Source organism: Cucumis sativus, chromosome 1, assembly GCF_000004075.3.
Source record: "Cucumis sativus cultivar 9930 chromosome 1, Cucumber_9930_V3, whole genome shotgun sequence".
NCBI lineage: Eukaryota > Viridiplantae > Streptophyta > Magnoliopsida > Cucurbitales > Cucurbitaceae > Cucumis > Cucumis sativus.
Window position 1 is genome coordinate 16,905,856 of NC_026655.2, and position 17,478 is coordinate 16,923,333.

The 17,478-nt window shown below is 32.7% G+C and overlaps 1 protein-coding gene across 1 annotated transcript; it reads right to left on the bottom strand.

The window, feature by feature from the left end:
* Positions 1-14,323: 14,323 nt before the first annotated feature.
* LOC101214998 (peroxidase 25) lies at positions 14,324-17,060 on the bottom strand. The gene is made up of 4 exons (XM_004149978.3): positions 16,807-17,060; positions 16,172-16,351; positions 15,872-16,034; positions 14,324-14,848 (listed from the first exon to the last, which is right to left on the bottom strand). The coding sequence occupies exons 1-4, from the start codon at positions 17,008-17,010 to the stop codon at positions 14,424-14,426; spliced, it is 972 nt and encodes a 323-aa protein (XP_004150026.2). The 5' UTR covers positions 17,011-17,060; the 3' UTR covers positions 14,324-14,423.
* Between the last annotated feature and the right edge of the window lie 418 nt (positions 17,061-17,478).

Sequence of the window (17,478 nt, forward strand, 5' to 3'; positions counted from 1 at the left end):
CCGTACTTGTAAATTGTTGACACTTGATTGGAAATGTACGAATATTATAAATTGTATTATATCGTATATATATTTAAGTGTTGGCTACTTTTTTCTATATGGGTGTCAATATTATAAATTCAAAATTGTCATTCTCAATTACATTATTGTCATTCAAATGGTTCGTGTAATGGTGGAGCGGCAAGGAGAACAGGAAAAAACTGTAGTAAATTGAGAAATTTGCAAAAGAAAATAAATGACGTAATAAATGAATTTGTGACAGTTATTAATTGTTGTCAATCCGAAAAGAATGACAGTTGTTTAATAAAATAAATTGTCACGATTGCCCTATATGTGACAGGAAAAAAATGTCATCAATAGCAAAACAATGACATTTTTATACAAAAAAAAAAACTGTCGCGGTTAACATATTCATGACAATTAGAAAATGTCATAATAAATGAATTTGCGACATTTATTTAACCGTTGTTAATACACAAATGATGATAGTTATTTGTTGTCATAAAATAAAATGTGACAGTTATTTGACGTCGTTGAATTCTGATTAACGACATTTATTTCATGTCATAAAATAACTTATTGCCACAGTTTTTAAAAACTGTCATCGAAGGATTTTCCATGACTCTCGTTTTTATGACTGAAAATAATTGTCGCGAATTTCGTTTATGACATTAAATAACTGTCATCGTAGACCACTTTTCTGCTAGTCTCTTGGGAAATTAGGCCCATGAAGGTGAAGTCGAATAAGACATTTTAGCAAATGAGTTTCACTTGGAAGAGCAATTAAACTTGTGTAATTCATCGTGGTTTAAATTCTCAAGTCCAATTGAGGAAGGCAACATTCTTACTGTACTCTTCAAATTCATCTCCCTTAAAGATTAATGTAAGCATATTTAAAAGGTAGATACATAATTCTGTTATAGGTAGGAAGCTTCATTTATGGGGTAGATACATAATTTTGTTATAGGTAGAAAGCTTCATTTATAGTCTTTATTCTTTGACTACAAATATTATAGAGAAATTGCATTTTATAGCAAAACATATTTATATATTTACAACCGTGATTTTTCAATTTTTTTTATTTTGTGTTTATAGCAAAATTCACCTTTTTTTTTTTTTTTTTTTATCTAGGTGGGTTTATAGGTTTTAGATTCACCCAATTAATGCAATTATAGAGTTTTAGATTCTTTTAAAAGAGCTATATATATAAAAAAAAAAAAAAACACTCCACCGCCCTTCTTTATTAAAATTGTATTGTTTTTTTTTTTTCTTTTCTTCTTAAAAAATAATGACAAAACTTCTACTGACCCAATTCTTTAAAAAAATTTAACTACTCTGTTTTAAACGTAATAATAACTGAAACCTACATTTACATTTCTTCCATTTTCCTTTCTTTAATTCCATTTAACTTCAACCAAAAACAAAATCTTTACATATTTTAATCAATCAACAAATCAGATAATTAGTGAATAACTAACGAGTAATCTATATCAATCAAATATAACTATTATTATCAAAATAACAATTAGACAAGTATCAATTATTATCAAATTATATTTCAAACATTAAGAATATGTACTATATAGTAATTAGATAATAATCAATATTATTGACTAATTATCATAGAGTAATTATATATAATTGATATCATTAGCAATTCTATAACAATCGTAACAATGACATAATACTCAAATTCTTAACAATTATAAAAAATAAATGTAAGATAATTAGATGTAGCAATCAATTTCATTTGCAATTAAATAACAATCAATACTAAATCAAGTAACAACCACAATTAACATAAAAATTTATGTGACAAAAAAAGTAATCAAATGGTAATCCAAAAGTAATCCATGAGTATTTCAAAAGACTAACTAAAATTAGATGACAATTAAAAGGTAATCAAATGCGGAACTAAAATTGAAAAAGAAAAAAAGAAGAAGGTGATCCGATGATGGAAATGAGACAGTTAAATGGTGGTAATGAGTGAAGGTAATCAAATGACTAGACTTGTTGGAAAATGAGGGATGTTTTGGACCTTTTACTTTAAGCTCATCAACAAAATTGGATTAGGCTGATTGAATTTGTCAATTTAAAAATTCAAGTGACGTGATCTTAATTTAACTAGTTAACTTTTTTGGGATTTTTTTTAAAAATAACGTGTTTTGTGTAAATATTTTGAAAAATAGGGTTGTTTAATAAGAAATTATAAGAATAAGGTTGTTTCCAAAACTATTCTAAAAAATAGGTGTTTTTCTCAAATTGGACGAAGTCGTGTACGGGGTACACGACTTCCAGAATGTACAGTCAACACATTTTTTGAAATTGGACGAAGTCGTGTACGGGGTACACGACTTCCTGAATGTACACGTCAGCACATTTGACCAGTTTGCTCTACGTATGGACGAGTTTGACCCACGTGGACTGAAGTCGTGTACCGGGTACATGACTTCCTAAATAATTTTTTTTAATTATTATATTTTAAAAGATTAACTATTTTTAGGATAAAAACATTTGTGAAAGACGGATTTTTTTTAAAAAAATAATGTGTTTTTAAAAAGTATTCACAAAATTAGGGTAGTTGGGAATTTATGTTTTTGTTTAAATGTCCAACTTTAAATATGTGAAAATTTTAGTTTTTGTTTAAATGTCCAAATTTTTGGTAATTTATGTTTATTTAAGAATTGAGTTCTAAACAAATTTAAAAAAAATAAAAACAAAATTTTGATTATGGTAAGTGGTAAAACAAAAAACCAAAGGTAAAATACATTATTAGTGATATCTTATAAGAATTTTTGTTAATTTATTTAAAAAATCTTGTGGCTTAAGATAGATTGAGAAAAAAATATTTTGAACGTTTTTTTAATACTTGGTTCTCTATTTTTTTAAAAAATATATTATATATTGATATTATTAAGAATACTCCTACATCTAAATCACGTATTAGCAACTTCTAATTTATAATTAATTTTAAAAAGTCCAATTTTTTATTTATACAACTTGAATAAGTTCTAGCAAATTTTAAAAACACTTAAATTATACAACTTAAGAATCTTCCTCATCTCCCTCTACGACATCATCGCCTTGTCGTCGTCGCGTCGAATGCGTCTACGATCTGTGTCGGCAACATTTAAACGTCGAGTCTGCTGAACAAGGTGGTCTATATCTCCCATGACTTCGTCACACATTGGTCTAAAAATTTCAAAATTGTTTTCCATGGACACTTGACGTACGTCTTCAACAAAATTATTCTGAACGATTGTAAATAATATTATTAAAAAATGTTCATGCTTGTATTAAATTTATAAATCATATTAAAACTATTACCATGCGATAACAGTAAGCGCCATCAGGTGTCATGAAGGGTCTTGTAATTGACGTGTACCAGGAAAAGTAGTTATTTGATATTGTCGGCTTTTGTGTTGCTTCTGCTTCGGCACAAAAATTATTTCGTGAATGCCACATTGCTATATGCTCTGCATGAATCCTACTCCAACCTTGATCGTGCTTGCCTCTTAAATAAATTTGGTGTAGGCCCTGATCTGTGGAGCAAAACTCTGGTGGTGTTTGTAGCATATGGAACTGTCGCAATACACGATATGTTTGATGCTTCTCAACGAGATGAAAGCAAATCATAGGACCCACATATGTCCACGTCGCTTGACCGTTATGACATTGATGTGGAAGCAATGTCATAATGTTGGGCGTGTATGGTGTCCAATTAATCTGTTAAAAAAATCAAACATAAGGAAGCAACAAAAAACATGTCTACGCAATATTGGTATAATATTTTACTACCTGAGAGTTGATCAGCCGATCAAAAAACATTCGGTACGTGATCAACATATTTGCTGACAGTTCTGACGATGGTATAACACCGTTCCATCTAATGTGAGAAATGAATCATTAATAAGTTATAAACCCTGCAAATTTTACTAAAAAATAATATATATATATATATATATATATATATATATATATATATATATATATAAAATACTTGAAACTCAAAGGTCGACCAACTGACACCTCAACTGATACTTGTGGTGTCAGAATATGAAATCTGTCATACGCCCATACTTGTAACAATATTAATAGGCCAGCAATCTCTAAAGATCGTGCATTACTTGCTCAACACAATTCCCTATACAACCACGTGAGGCATGCAACGCCCCAAGCATACGTACCATCCTGGTCAAAATTAATTAAAAGCGGGAGGAACATACAGTGGACCAGGGTGTTTGATTTGTTTGCAAATAGAAAGCCTCCAATTAACTGCATAATGTATGCACGAGCGTATCTTTGAACGCTCACTACATCAGCATCCGGTGGCAATTCTGTGAACTGTTCTGCCAACCAAGGAAGGCTCAACCGTTGACCTTTCATTTCAGGTGGACGAACTCCCAAGTAATCCTCATAGAGTACATTCCATTCATATAATAACGACCCTACCACAGGCTCACCATCCATAGGTAACCCTAACTGAACTGCAACATCATGTAGGGTGATCGTGCATTCCTCACAAGGCATATGAAATGTGTGGGTCTCTGGTCTCCAACGCTCGACCAGAGCAGTAATCAAATGCCAGTCCAACTGCATAAATCCTATCTGGGAAGCCCCTAGAAATCCAGCAGCCTCTAAATATGGTAAAATACGTTGATCGAATGGGATCGGGCGCTGAGATGTTGCCTCTCTTCGTTGACAACTCAAAACAACTGTGGAGGAGGCCTCCCATATAGACTGTGAACGATGGGATGGTTGTAGATATAGGTGTGTAGGATCACTCGGCCCAGGTTCCATTATGCAAATAACCTAAAAAATATCGAAATACTACGAGGATCAATTGACCCAAATTCCATTACGTGATTGCAATATTATAAATTTAAGTTGTTAATTTTACATATCAATAAATTATAATTAAAGTATTCATCAAAGACTAAGATATACATCAAACAATTACATAGAAGTCATGCATTAATAATTACATCAAACCCTAAAATAATTACATATTAGTGTCTTGAAGAAGAAGAAGCACGTTGAGGACAAGTACGAATGTTATGTCCTTCTACTTTACAGACCGTGCATCTGATTGATTGACTAGACTCTTTCCAATCCATTTCATTTTGGATCCTTGTAGTTCTTGGTCGACCGGGTCCTTTAAGTAAGTCTGCATTGGGGCGAACTTCAGTGAATGATATCTCTGGCCAATAATCTGAGTGTTGGATTTGATGGAAGCGACCGTCATAACAACGTTTGAATGTCGACAACAAGTAGCATTCATCAATGTATGGTACGTATGTCAAGTGCATGTAATTACAAACTGCAATTACATGCGAACACGGAATCTTAAACGACTGCCAGTTATTGCAAGAACATGTCCCTTCCATCAAACTTACTACCTGTGTGTGTTGGTCTTTGTATGGAGAAATCATACTCATACCCATGTGAACCTCAAACGTCTGGGTTTCTCTATCATTGGATGTCACTGAATGTGCAGAAGCTCGTTTTTCCCACTTCTTAAGCTTTCTTATCATATATTCTGTATAAATATCACCACGATCGAGTGCTTCACTTATCTCAGCTCGTCGACGTTTAAAATAAAGGATTGTGCGATAAAATGTTAGTCTAACCAAAGAAGTTATGGGTAACATTCAAGCTCCTTTAAATACATCGTTCATACATTCAGCTGCATTGCTTGTCTTCCACTCATATCGAGACCCATTGTCATGGGACTGAGTCCATTTTTCCACGTCAATATCTTCAAAAAACTCAAGACACTCTGGGTTCAATCGTTGTAGTACTTTCATTATTTTTATAAATTTGTGCCTTTGGTGTTGATTACCTGCCCTAAACACCAAATCTTTTAGTTGCTTCGATTTATATTTCTGATTGAAGTTGCTAGCAACATGACGAAGACAATATCGATGGATAGCTCGAGGTTCACTCCAACCTACCTCTTCATTGTTAATGGCAGAAAGAATGCCCCTATATCTGTCAGAGATCAAGCAAATACCATATCGATCAGTAACGTATTCGCAAAGTGCATGAAGAAACCATGACCAACTAGACGTGTTTTCCCCTTCCACTATAGCAAATGCAAGAGGAATATATGATCATTTGCATCAATAGATAAGGCAGTTAACATTTTTCCCTTATACTTTCCATACAAATGGGTTCCGTCGATCTGAATTAATGGTCTACAATACTTGAACCCTTCTATTGTAGGACCAAATGACCAGAAAACCCTTCAAAAAATGGTTGTACCTGGTACATCGGATGGAAGAAAAAACCAATCAACTCGAGTTCCCGGATTATAATGTACAACGACACTCAACCAGTATGGAAGCTCATTATATGATTTCTCTCAATCACCAAAAACAACAATCAAAGCTTTTTTCTTCGCTTGTCAAAATCGTCCATACTTAACATTGTAACCGTATTGTTGTTTTATGATTCCATAAGCACAGACATCAGCTTTCACCATATTTTGAATTTGAACACTCATGAAATTTGAATCTAGCTGTGAGTGATCTTGTGTTAAATTTGAGTACGGACACGAGTGTGCTCTCCTTAGAGCTTAGTTATTTCAAACAATCTGTGGCTCTTACGCTTTGTAGCACGTAACCTCCAGTTGTAGCCATTACTCCACTGTTTGCATCGAATATTCCACAAATGTTGGTTTGATTCGACTACAACAATTTCATAGTGTTGTGTCACACAATACCTTTTAACAGCCAACAGAAGATCTTCCTTACAGTCAAAGATCATTCCCTTATGTATTAAACAAGATGTGTCAACAAATACGTTTCTATTTGCCAATGTAGAGCCTTATTCACAAACAGAATTCGCAATGTCCCAATCTATTTGTGTAAATATATCGGACGAGATCATTTCATTTTCTTCCTCTATATTTTCTTCATTACCAAATAGTTCATCGACTTCTACATCTATATCACTATCTCCATCATTATCAGGTTCAAGAATAACTAAATCTTCAGGTCGCAACGACATATTTAATTAGCTGTTAAATATGAAAACGATCACCAATTTAATGTATCTATTTATTTTATTAGTAATGTAGTGTACACAATAATGTAGGGTTTACTCTTGGATTTTTATTTAGTTAAATATGATTTGGCTTTGGTTTTTTCTTTTAGGTTTTTATTAATAATTATATTTTTAAATAATAATAATAATAATTATTATTATTGTTATTAGGGTTCATTAAATAAGTTTAGGTGGTGCATTAAAAAAGAAGAAAAGTACATTAAAGGTGCATTAATTATGTTTCCCTTTTAGATTTTTATTAACAACAACAACAACAACAACAACAGCAACAACAACAGCAGCAACAACAACAACAACAACAACAACAACAACAACAACAACAACAACAACAGGAACAACAACAACCACAACAACAACCACCACCACAACAACAACAACAACAACAACAACAACAACAGCAACAACAACAACAACAACCACAACAACCACAACAACAACAACAACAACAACAACAACAACAACAACAACAACAACCACAACAACAACAACAACCAAAACAACAACCACAACAACAACGCAAACAACAACAACAACAACAACAACAACCACAACAACAACAACAACAACAACAACAACCACAGCAACAACAACAACAACAACAACAACAACAACAACAACAACCACAACAACAACAACAACAGCAACAACAACAACAGCAGCAACAACAACAACAACAACAACAACAACCACAACAACAACCACAACAACCACAACCACAACAACAACAACAACAACAACAACAACAACAACAACAACAACAACAACAACAGCAACAACAACAACAACAACCACAACAACAACCACAACAACCACAACCACAACAACAACAACAACAACAACAACAACAGCAACAGCAGCAGCAACAACAACAGCAACAACAACAGCAACAACAACAACAACAACACCAACAACAACCCCAACAACAACACCAACAACAACACCAACAACAGCAGCAACAAACATACATGTGAAGCGGAAGGAGACAATGGAGGATTTAAGAAACGTACAACAAAAATTAAATTATTTTATCAACATAATAAAAAATAAAATAATACAAAATCGTGTACCCGATCCACAATTTTTTTAAAAAATAAACCTTTATGACGAAAATACACAACCGAAAAAATAGATGAACAAAAGAGAAGAGGAAAGGTGAAGAGAGGAAGAGAAATTTTGAAATTGGGAGGGAGAATGAAATAGGAAGAGAAAAGATGAAGAGAGGAAGAGGAAATTTGAGATTGGGAGGGAGAATAAATTAGGAAGAGGAAAGATGAAGAGAGAAAAAAGAAATAAGAAATTAGGAAGAGAAAAGATGATGGAAGGAGGGAGAAGGAAAGAGGAACAGGAAAAAAAGGAAATTGAGAAGGAATTAAGGCAGAATGAAGGTTTTTTAGGGTTTTTAAAATGGTCGAAGTCGTGTACGGGATACACGACTTTCTGCATGTGCGACACGTGGTTACTCCCGTGAAGCCTACATCCACCCGTGAACCTTATGGTTGACTGGATTGTTGACCGTTGACTGACCGTATGGAAGTCGTGTACCCCGTACACGACTTCAACCACCACGCGACAAAATGTGCCAGTTGTATGGATCAAAAAACGTGGGTCGGGTCCACGACTCCAGTCAGATATCGTAGGCCCGGTCCACGACACCATTGGGATTTACTGAAGTCGTGTACCCCGTACACGACTTTAGTCACCTATTTTTTAAATTACTTTCCCAACTACCCTAATTTTGTAAATACTTTTCAAAAACACATTATTTTTAAAAAAAATCCATTTTTTTTGCTAATGATGCAAGCCCATATATATATGAAAAGAAGGAAATAACATTACCCTATCAAGAAAGGCAAAGGCTTTTCATTTTTTTGGCTTATATCTTCATCAACAAAAAATGGAGGCTTCATCCATGATCCTACAAACTCCATAGCTACAAGCATTTACTATGTTCAAAACTATATTTTGTCTATCTCTCTCTTTCTGCGAAATCAAATCATGAAACCAGCTGATAAAATTTATTCTACCAATATTCAGCTATATTATAATGTCAACCCATAAGAAGAAACTGGAAAAGGAAGCAAATAAAAAAAATAATCGACAAAATTGGGTAAAAAAGGTGTAGGATTGCTCATCGAATGTTTTTTTGCTCCTCCTTGACATCAGTCACAGTTTGTATTCATGAAGTTCATCAACCACATACATACTTTGGCTTCTTATAACACCATTACCATTTGTACATGACACTTCGATGTTGTGTCAATCAATATCCATGTTTAAGTAACAAAATGCTTTAGGTCTATATCATACAATACAAGAAATTGGAGATATTCTGACGCTTTTCTTGAGTGTCGAGATTTAGCGCGTCAGGAGATAGGGTCTCATCCAATGCCGTCGCGTGAGCATCGGCGACCTCACTCATTGTCGACGTTGCATCTAAAACATCGAGCGTTGTGAGATAATAACCATAAAACTCCCGATGTGTACAGGTGAGCATCGGCGACCTCACTCATTGTCGACGTTGCATCTAAAACATCGAGCGTTGTGAGAGAATAACCATAGAACTCCCAATGTGTACATGCAAGGCGTCAGCAAAAAGAGTATAATTAAATCATTATTGTGTTTTACTTAACGCCATGATGTAAGGATCAAATCGCGAGTTACCTCATGCAATAAGAAGCATTACACGATGAAGAGACTATACCGAGAACTCTCACCGCGAGAAGGGCTTACAACACATAAGAAAGTCGGTGGACGATCTGACCTTGACACCCAATCTGAATTTATGATAAGAAAATGACAGAGACACGTGACATTCTGAAATTGGACCTCTCATTGCCGCCAGTAATAATAATTATTGTGGCATGGGGAATACCATCAGAAAAAGTCTATAAATAGATGAAATCTCTGGTTGATCTTACCATAAGCTTCCAAAGGAAAAAGTATTAGAGAAGCTATGAGTAGTTGTAGGAGATTCCATAAATCAACTCACCAATCCAACGCTGAAATGAATATTTGGTCGTGTGCAAGTCAAATATCTCAAACTCCTAACCAAACTTTTGAAATATGAAGGATCAATATCTCCTTCTTCATATTTGGACAGTTTGGTCTCAATTTGAATCGGAGTTGTGATAGACTTAGAATTGATCATATTGAACTTCTCTAGAATTTGTCTAGTATATCGATCTTAGAAGATGAAAATATCTTTCTCTAACTGCTTCACCTCAATGCCAAGATAATATCACATTAGCCCTATATCTGTCATTTCAAATTCTTAGATCATCGCCTTCTTGAGATCTTCAAACATACTTGCACAATTTCTTGTACAAATTAAGTCATCCACGTACAAACAAACCACCAAAATGTCTTCATGACCATTAGTTTTAATATAAAGAGAATGTTCATAAGAACAACTTAAATACCCATTATCAAGGAAATATTTGTTGATTCTTCTATTCCATATTCTTGGTGCTTGTTTCAATCCTTATAATGCCTTCTTCAATTTTAAAACTTTATCCTCTTGGCTTTTCACAGAAAATGAGAGGTTGTTCTAAGTAGACTTCTTCTTCTAGATATCCATTCAAAAATGTTAATTTGCTATCCATCTGAAAGATCTTCCAATTACTTTGAGCGACAAGTGCAATTAACAATCTTATGGTTTCCAAATGAGCAATGCCTTTTTTTCAAAATAACCTTTTGCAACTAATCTTGCTTCGTATCTCTCCACTTCTCCCTTTTTATTTCTTTTTATCTTGACCACTCATTTAACACCTGCTGCTTTCTTTTCATTTGGAAGAGTATAAAGTTCACATGTATCGTTCATTTTTATGCATTTTATCTCTTCATCCATAGTAATATTCGATTTGTCATTTTTCAAAGCTTTTTCAAAATTTAAAGGTTCACTTTCACCAAATAGACAAAAAAGAATAAGGTTATTAAAACTTTGACTTAACTCTTTAATTTCATCATATATATCCCGTAATCCTCTTATGCTACAAGAAAGAAAGAAGATACAAAATTTAGGATCATTGAGGAACTTCAATGTGGTAGTTCTAAACTTCAAAACAATGAAACTTTGATGAAAAACATTGTGTAATCTAATTTGGAGCTCTCTATGCCTCAGTTGTGGCAGCTTAATGTATGTTATGTTATGCTTTGTGGTAGGCCAAACATTTTTTATGTAGTGGTAATAGACAGTAGATATCAAGCCAACCTAGGATTAGACTAGTGGATGACAGTTAAAATTATTCTAAAGTATGTTAGGAGAACGAGAGACTACATGATTATGTATGAACCTAAAGATTTGATCCTTACAGGATACTCTAACTCTGATTTTCAAACCGATAAGAATTCTAGGAAATCCACGACGAAATTAGTGTTCACCCCTAAATGGGAGAGCTATGGTATGGCGTAGCATCAAGCAAGGATGAATTACATACTCTACTATGTAGGCTGAGTATGTCATTGTTTGTGAAGCAGCAAAACAAGCAGTTTGGCTTAGGAAGTTTCTGCATGATTGTGAAGTTGTTCCAAATATGAACATGTCCATCACTTTATATTGTGATAATAGTGGGGCAATAGCCAATTTTAAGGAACATCGCAACCACAAACGAGGAAAACAAGATCGCTTCAGAGCACAACATTATCAATCCATTTACAAAGACATTTACGACTAAAGTGTTCGAGGGTCATCTAAAAGTCTAGGTCTGCGAGATATGTACATTAGGTAATCGTGGGCAAGTGGGAGATGTGTAATAGGTATGAGGATGCCCTTATAGTTTATTGTATTTATATATATATGTTTTATGTAACATACTTGTTCATTTTTCCATTTCCAATGTTTGAGGATTACCTTATTACGTGCATCCCATAGAGACTATAGTCTTAGTCCAAGTGGAAGTTTGTTGGGATTTATGTCCTAAAACTCGTAGATTGTAAATATAATTCATTTGTTTGTGTAATGTAAAATTAGGTTGAAATTGAATTTTCTGCAGTATACTAACTATAGGGAGGAAGGATTTAATCACTGACTTTTAGAAAGAAAGTTAGTGTCAATTACTGTTAAGTTAAAGTCGCTCACTTTGTATGTTTATATAATAAAAAATAAGTATTAACTCTCATTAGGAAAAAGTACTAACCAAAAATTATTTTGTATACCTTTATATATATGTTCTCGGCTGAGAATTAAATGGATATAAATGTGTGTACATTTATATTTTTTCTTAAAAAGACTCCAATATTTTTGAAGTAAGAGTCTGTGTTCAAGACTCCAATTTATTAATTTGCTCCTTTGTCCGCTAGTCCTTGGGTCAACCCATATATTTTATTATGTGTGCCATTTTCCCTGTTTTTTTATTAGGGGTTGGAATTCCATACTTTCTATTTTTTATTTACTTGTAAATTGTTTCAAACTTGATTGGAAATGTTATAATTAAAGCTACGGTTTTTGTTCTCTTCTGTTGTGTGCCATTCTCATTATGCATCATTCATTATGCCTTAATTAGCTTTCAATAAACCTTCTTTTAGGTAATGTTCTTTAGTCATACTCTAAAATGAGATTTTGTTTTCTTACTAGGTTTGGAGTAGGGGAAGCCAACTTGGAGCAATTGATTGATATAAGACTTTTTGTATAGTTGTTCCAGTGTATTGATTTTAGGCTTGTTGGTAGCTAAAGATTTCAATTTTTTTTTTTTTTTTTTTGTGTGTAAACTACCTTTTAACAAAAAGTGGTTATTAGTCAATGGGTGTGCAAAATATTACAAAGTGTTTTACTACGTATATATATTAGAGTGTTGACTCTTTGTTTTCATATAGGTGTGATGTATTAGAACATTATTGTCGTTAAACTGGTTAGTGTAATGGCAGAGCGGCAAGAAGAATAGGAATTGAGGAATATATGACAGGAAAATATGTAGTAATACTATACAAATTCGCAACATTTTGTAGTAGTCGTCAAAAATTGAAACAATGACAATTTAATTTTATAAAAACTGTCACGATTGATTTATCCTTGACAGAGAAAAAATATAATAATATATGAATTCGTGACATTTTGTAATTGTTGTCAACATTAAAACAATGACATTTATTTTTGTAAAAACGGTTACAATTGACATATCCTTGACAAGGAAAAAATGTTATTATATATGAGCTCGCGATATTTTCGTAATTGTAGTCAATATGCAAATGATGACAGTTATTTGTTATCATAAAATAAAATATGATAGTTATTTATTGTCATAAAATATTAAATAATGACATTTATTTTTTGTCATGGAAGCAATTATTGTGACCGTTTTTTAAATGTCATAGAAAGACTTTCCACAACAGGCGATACTATGACTCTAAATAACTGTCATAGATTTTATTTGCGATATAAAATAACTGTCGTCGTAGACCATTTTTGTTGTATAGAATTATACAAAAAAAAATCTAGATTGATCTTTGATTTTTTTTGTATAGATTTTTTAATTTTATGGATGAATTTCTAAATGTATATTCTAATAGTTGAATTTTTATTTTTATAAACAATGAGCTAGAATTTGGCATTTTAATGGTTTTAAATAAGAAAATTGATAATATTCTATCGAAAATAAAATAACATTGAAAATGTTATACATTTAAAGTTGTGGATTGGAAAATGAGGTTAAACTTAAAAAAACAAACGAAAAATATTTTCCACAACGAACCTAATCCCCACGCAATCCCCACGGGGAATCCTAGCCTCATTCCTCGTAAAGAAATTTGTAGGGATGGAGAATCGGATAAGACGGCAAGGACGGGAAGTGGCATCCCCGACCCCGCCCTGCCTTGTGGACATCTCTAGTTGAAAGTCCAAAATAAATTAATATCATTAAATTTAGGGTATTTATAATTAGTGACAATTTTAGAAATAATAATTAAATATATTGCAACATTTAAAAGAAACTACAAATATAGCAAAATCTATAAGTGATAGTATAGCTGATAAACTCTTATAGTCTATTAGTGATATATCAATATTTGCAACATGATCTATCAATGATAATTTTTTATCATTTGATAAACTTGGATAGATTTTACTATATTTGCAAATTTTTTTAAAATTAGTTATATTCTAGATCATTTTGATTCTAATTATTGCTTATTTGCAATCATCCCTTAAATTTACTATAGCCGAATGACATCAAATTGAGTATATTTAATTAGCCCCACACATCCTTGCTCATTAACAGAAAACTAAGTTCAATTTGGTGTACAAAAAATCGAAACGCACAACTAACCAACTTCAAACCACAGTTATTTATATCTTCTTATTCATATTCATTAATTAATTGCATATCCCCATCATATCATATATGATCATATTATAACTTCTACTACTTATTGAACTGATAACAAACTTTTCTAATCTCCCCTTGTGTCCCAGTCTTAACACCAATGCTACTCAACTTAACCATAGCTTTCTTGAACTCATAGCTAAATCTAAGGCCCAACAATCCCCTTAAGTTTCCACCATATCTTTTTACAATGTCTCTGGTTGAAGGGTGGCTCCAAAGTCTTTGGTCTGACTCCAAAACCCCATTTCCATCCATCAAGTTCTTGTAAAAGCTGTTGTCAAATTTCAATTGGCTGTCTTTGTCCATGGCCACTCCTCTGAATGGATCTCCATCTAAAGGACAAAGAGTTCTCAGTTCAGTCAAGAACGATGTGCTTATGGTTGGGTCTGCATTCCCTGTGCTTGTGAAGTTTTGTAGACGGTAACTGAATAGTTGGCAATCCGTTCGCCCGATCGTATGAGCACCTGCCATCAAGGATCGTGTTAAACTACCACTGAATCCAACAATTTAAATATATATATATGCTTGTTGGCTGCTCTAACTTTTTGGTAGAAAGTATATGTTATTGATTAGTTATTATATAATCAGTTAATAAAAAGACTTAACAGTGTATATAACTAAATTATTGAAGGACTGTTGTACGTTTGAACAGGTAGACATGTGATGTCGATACTTTGACACTTAGAAATGAATCCTGCCTGATTAAATCTATTAGTTATAGACTATATCGTTAATAATAGGAGTTAATGACAGATATGACTATATTTGCAGTTCAGTTATATACATAACTAAATTAGTGCTAAAAGTATTATCGAGGGGAATTATCTCAAAGTTAATGTGTCCTTTTAAATGATATGTTTAATTAGTCCCATGTCATGGGTACGTTTAGTAAAATAATAATTTCACTTTTCTACCATGCTTTCTTGAAGTATTATCGATTGGAATTATCTTGAAGTTAATGTCTTTTTAAATGATATGTTTAAGTCCCATGTGATGGATACGTTAGTAAAATAATAATTTCATCACTTCTACATGCTAGGTGTGTTTAAGTTCAATTCTAATTTATATACTAACAGCTCTTCTCTTAAGGTCATAGATTTGTAACTTTTTTGTTTAAGGAAAAAATGGTATATCAATTATTGGGAAGTTTATGATCACTTTTAACAATTGTTCTACCTTCTAATAATATGTAGCGTGTTAATTTATTGTTCAAGCCTAAAAATTATGTCAGAATTGATGTATATGACTGTATGAGTACTAATACCTAGGTGCACCATGTATATTCCCTTCCACCATAAATGAAAAAAACTATAAAAGAAAGTACCTTTAAAAAAAATAGTTTTTGTCATGAAATAAACTTGTGGTTAGAGACTTGTGTAGACTGCACAGAAATTGTTGCAGTTCAAGATTCATCCAAATATTTTTCATAAAGCAGTAAACATTAGGTTTTAACGATATTAGAGAAGGAGAGAGACGAGAGTACAAACCAACTAAGGTCACAAGATCTTCTTCAGTAAGGCCTTTCTCTGCAAACTTTTGTATGTGGTTATCGATGGGCTCGAATGGAGAAGGCAGATCTTCTGCATCAAAACTGATCGAAACTTTTCCGTCTCTTCTTCCAGTGGGCACGGACCAACTTGGACCATCACTCTAAAACATATTTTTAAATTCAACATTGTAATAAGAAAAATACATATCACAAAATTAACAATTCAAATTAAAGAAGTAGAGCTTGGAATTTATAAAATTAAAGAGGTTATAGTAAAGGAATAAAATTGAAGAGTTACCAAGTCTATGGCATCACGAGTAGCCAAAGTAAGAATATCTGCACAAGAAACAACACCAGGACACAAATTTTCGAGTTTGGCTTTTGCATCATCAACGACTTCAAATCCTCTTAACCCCATGTTTGGCCCTGCATTTATTTCAGCATTTTCATCCATTATCAACACTGAGCCATCGCATCCCTGTCAAAGTTCAATCAAAATCAGCAACTTAATTGATGAAATGTTTTATTAGACATGTTCTATGTTCTTTATCAGCATAAAATATTAGTGTGACCTTCCATATGAGAGGTGGGTGGTTTGATCCCCATCCTCTCAATTATTTTACTAAAAACAAACATTCAATTTGATTTCAAAAGGTACTAAAACCAAATCCCTTTTTTTTACAAGGACCAACTATTGTTGAGATGAAGAATTGAATTTTGTAAAAAGAAAGTCATACCAATTACTCTTGAATTATATTCACTTTGACAACATAAATATACTCTACTTAATTTGTCATTAAAAAATAAAATGAGAAAATAGAAAAACAAGTAAAAATGGTTAAAATAGAATATAAATAATAATTCTGTGTTAGACCGTTTATATAATTTCCATTTTTAAAAATTGGAGAAAAAGAAAAAGGAAAAATGAAAAACCTGAACAAAACAATCATGGAAGTGAAGCCTGAGCAAGCCAGCAGCAATGGTGGGATCAGCCTTGAAATAAGACTCAACAGTAGACCTAACAATGAACTCAGCTTTAGGACAAGACTTTGAATAAAATCCAACACTGAGTTGAGATTTCACTGGCAAAACCATTGCTAAAATTGCCACTAAATTCCACCAAATGTACCCCATCATTCTATTTGCTAATTCTTACCAATAATCTGCTATTTTGTAAAACTACTATGTTTCCCTTCCATTTCATTTTCACATGTATTTATAGCCCATTTTTGCTTTCGCTTTGTGTGGTGTGTTCAATTTAGGGTTAGGGCTTCTTCCAATAAATTTAGTATTATTTTACAGCACTTTTCTTAGTGGAAAACAGGCATGTGTTCCATTTAAATACAAGTTGTGAGTTTATAATAAAGTTAATTTGTTTTAGAGTGTTACAAAGAATGTGTTCTTTTTCAGCTTTTAAAAACTATAAAAATGAGTCTACCATGTCTTCACAATGTCCATATGATAAAAGATTTGGGTCTTTTTCCTTTTCATTAATTTTCTTAGGTTGTACGGTTGGAAACTTCTTTTGTAAATTATATTTTCCGTTTAACAATGCTTTTGAGAGTGGATAGTAAAATAAGGAAAATTATTTTAGATGATAATTAG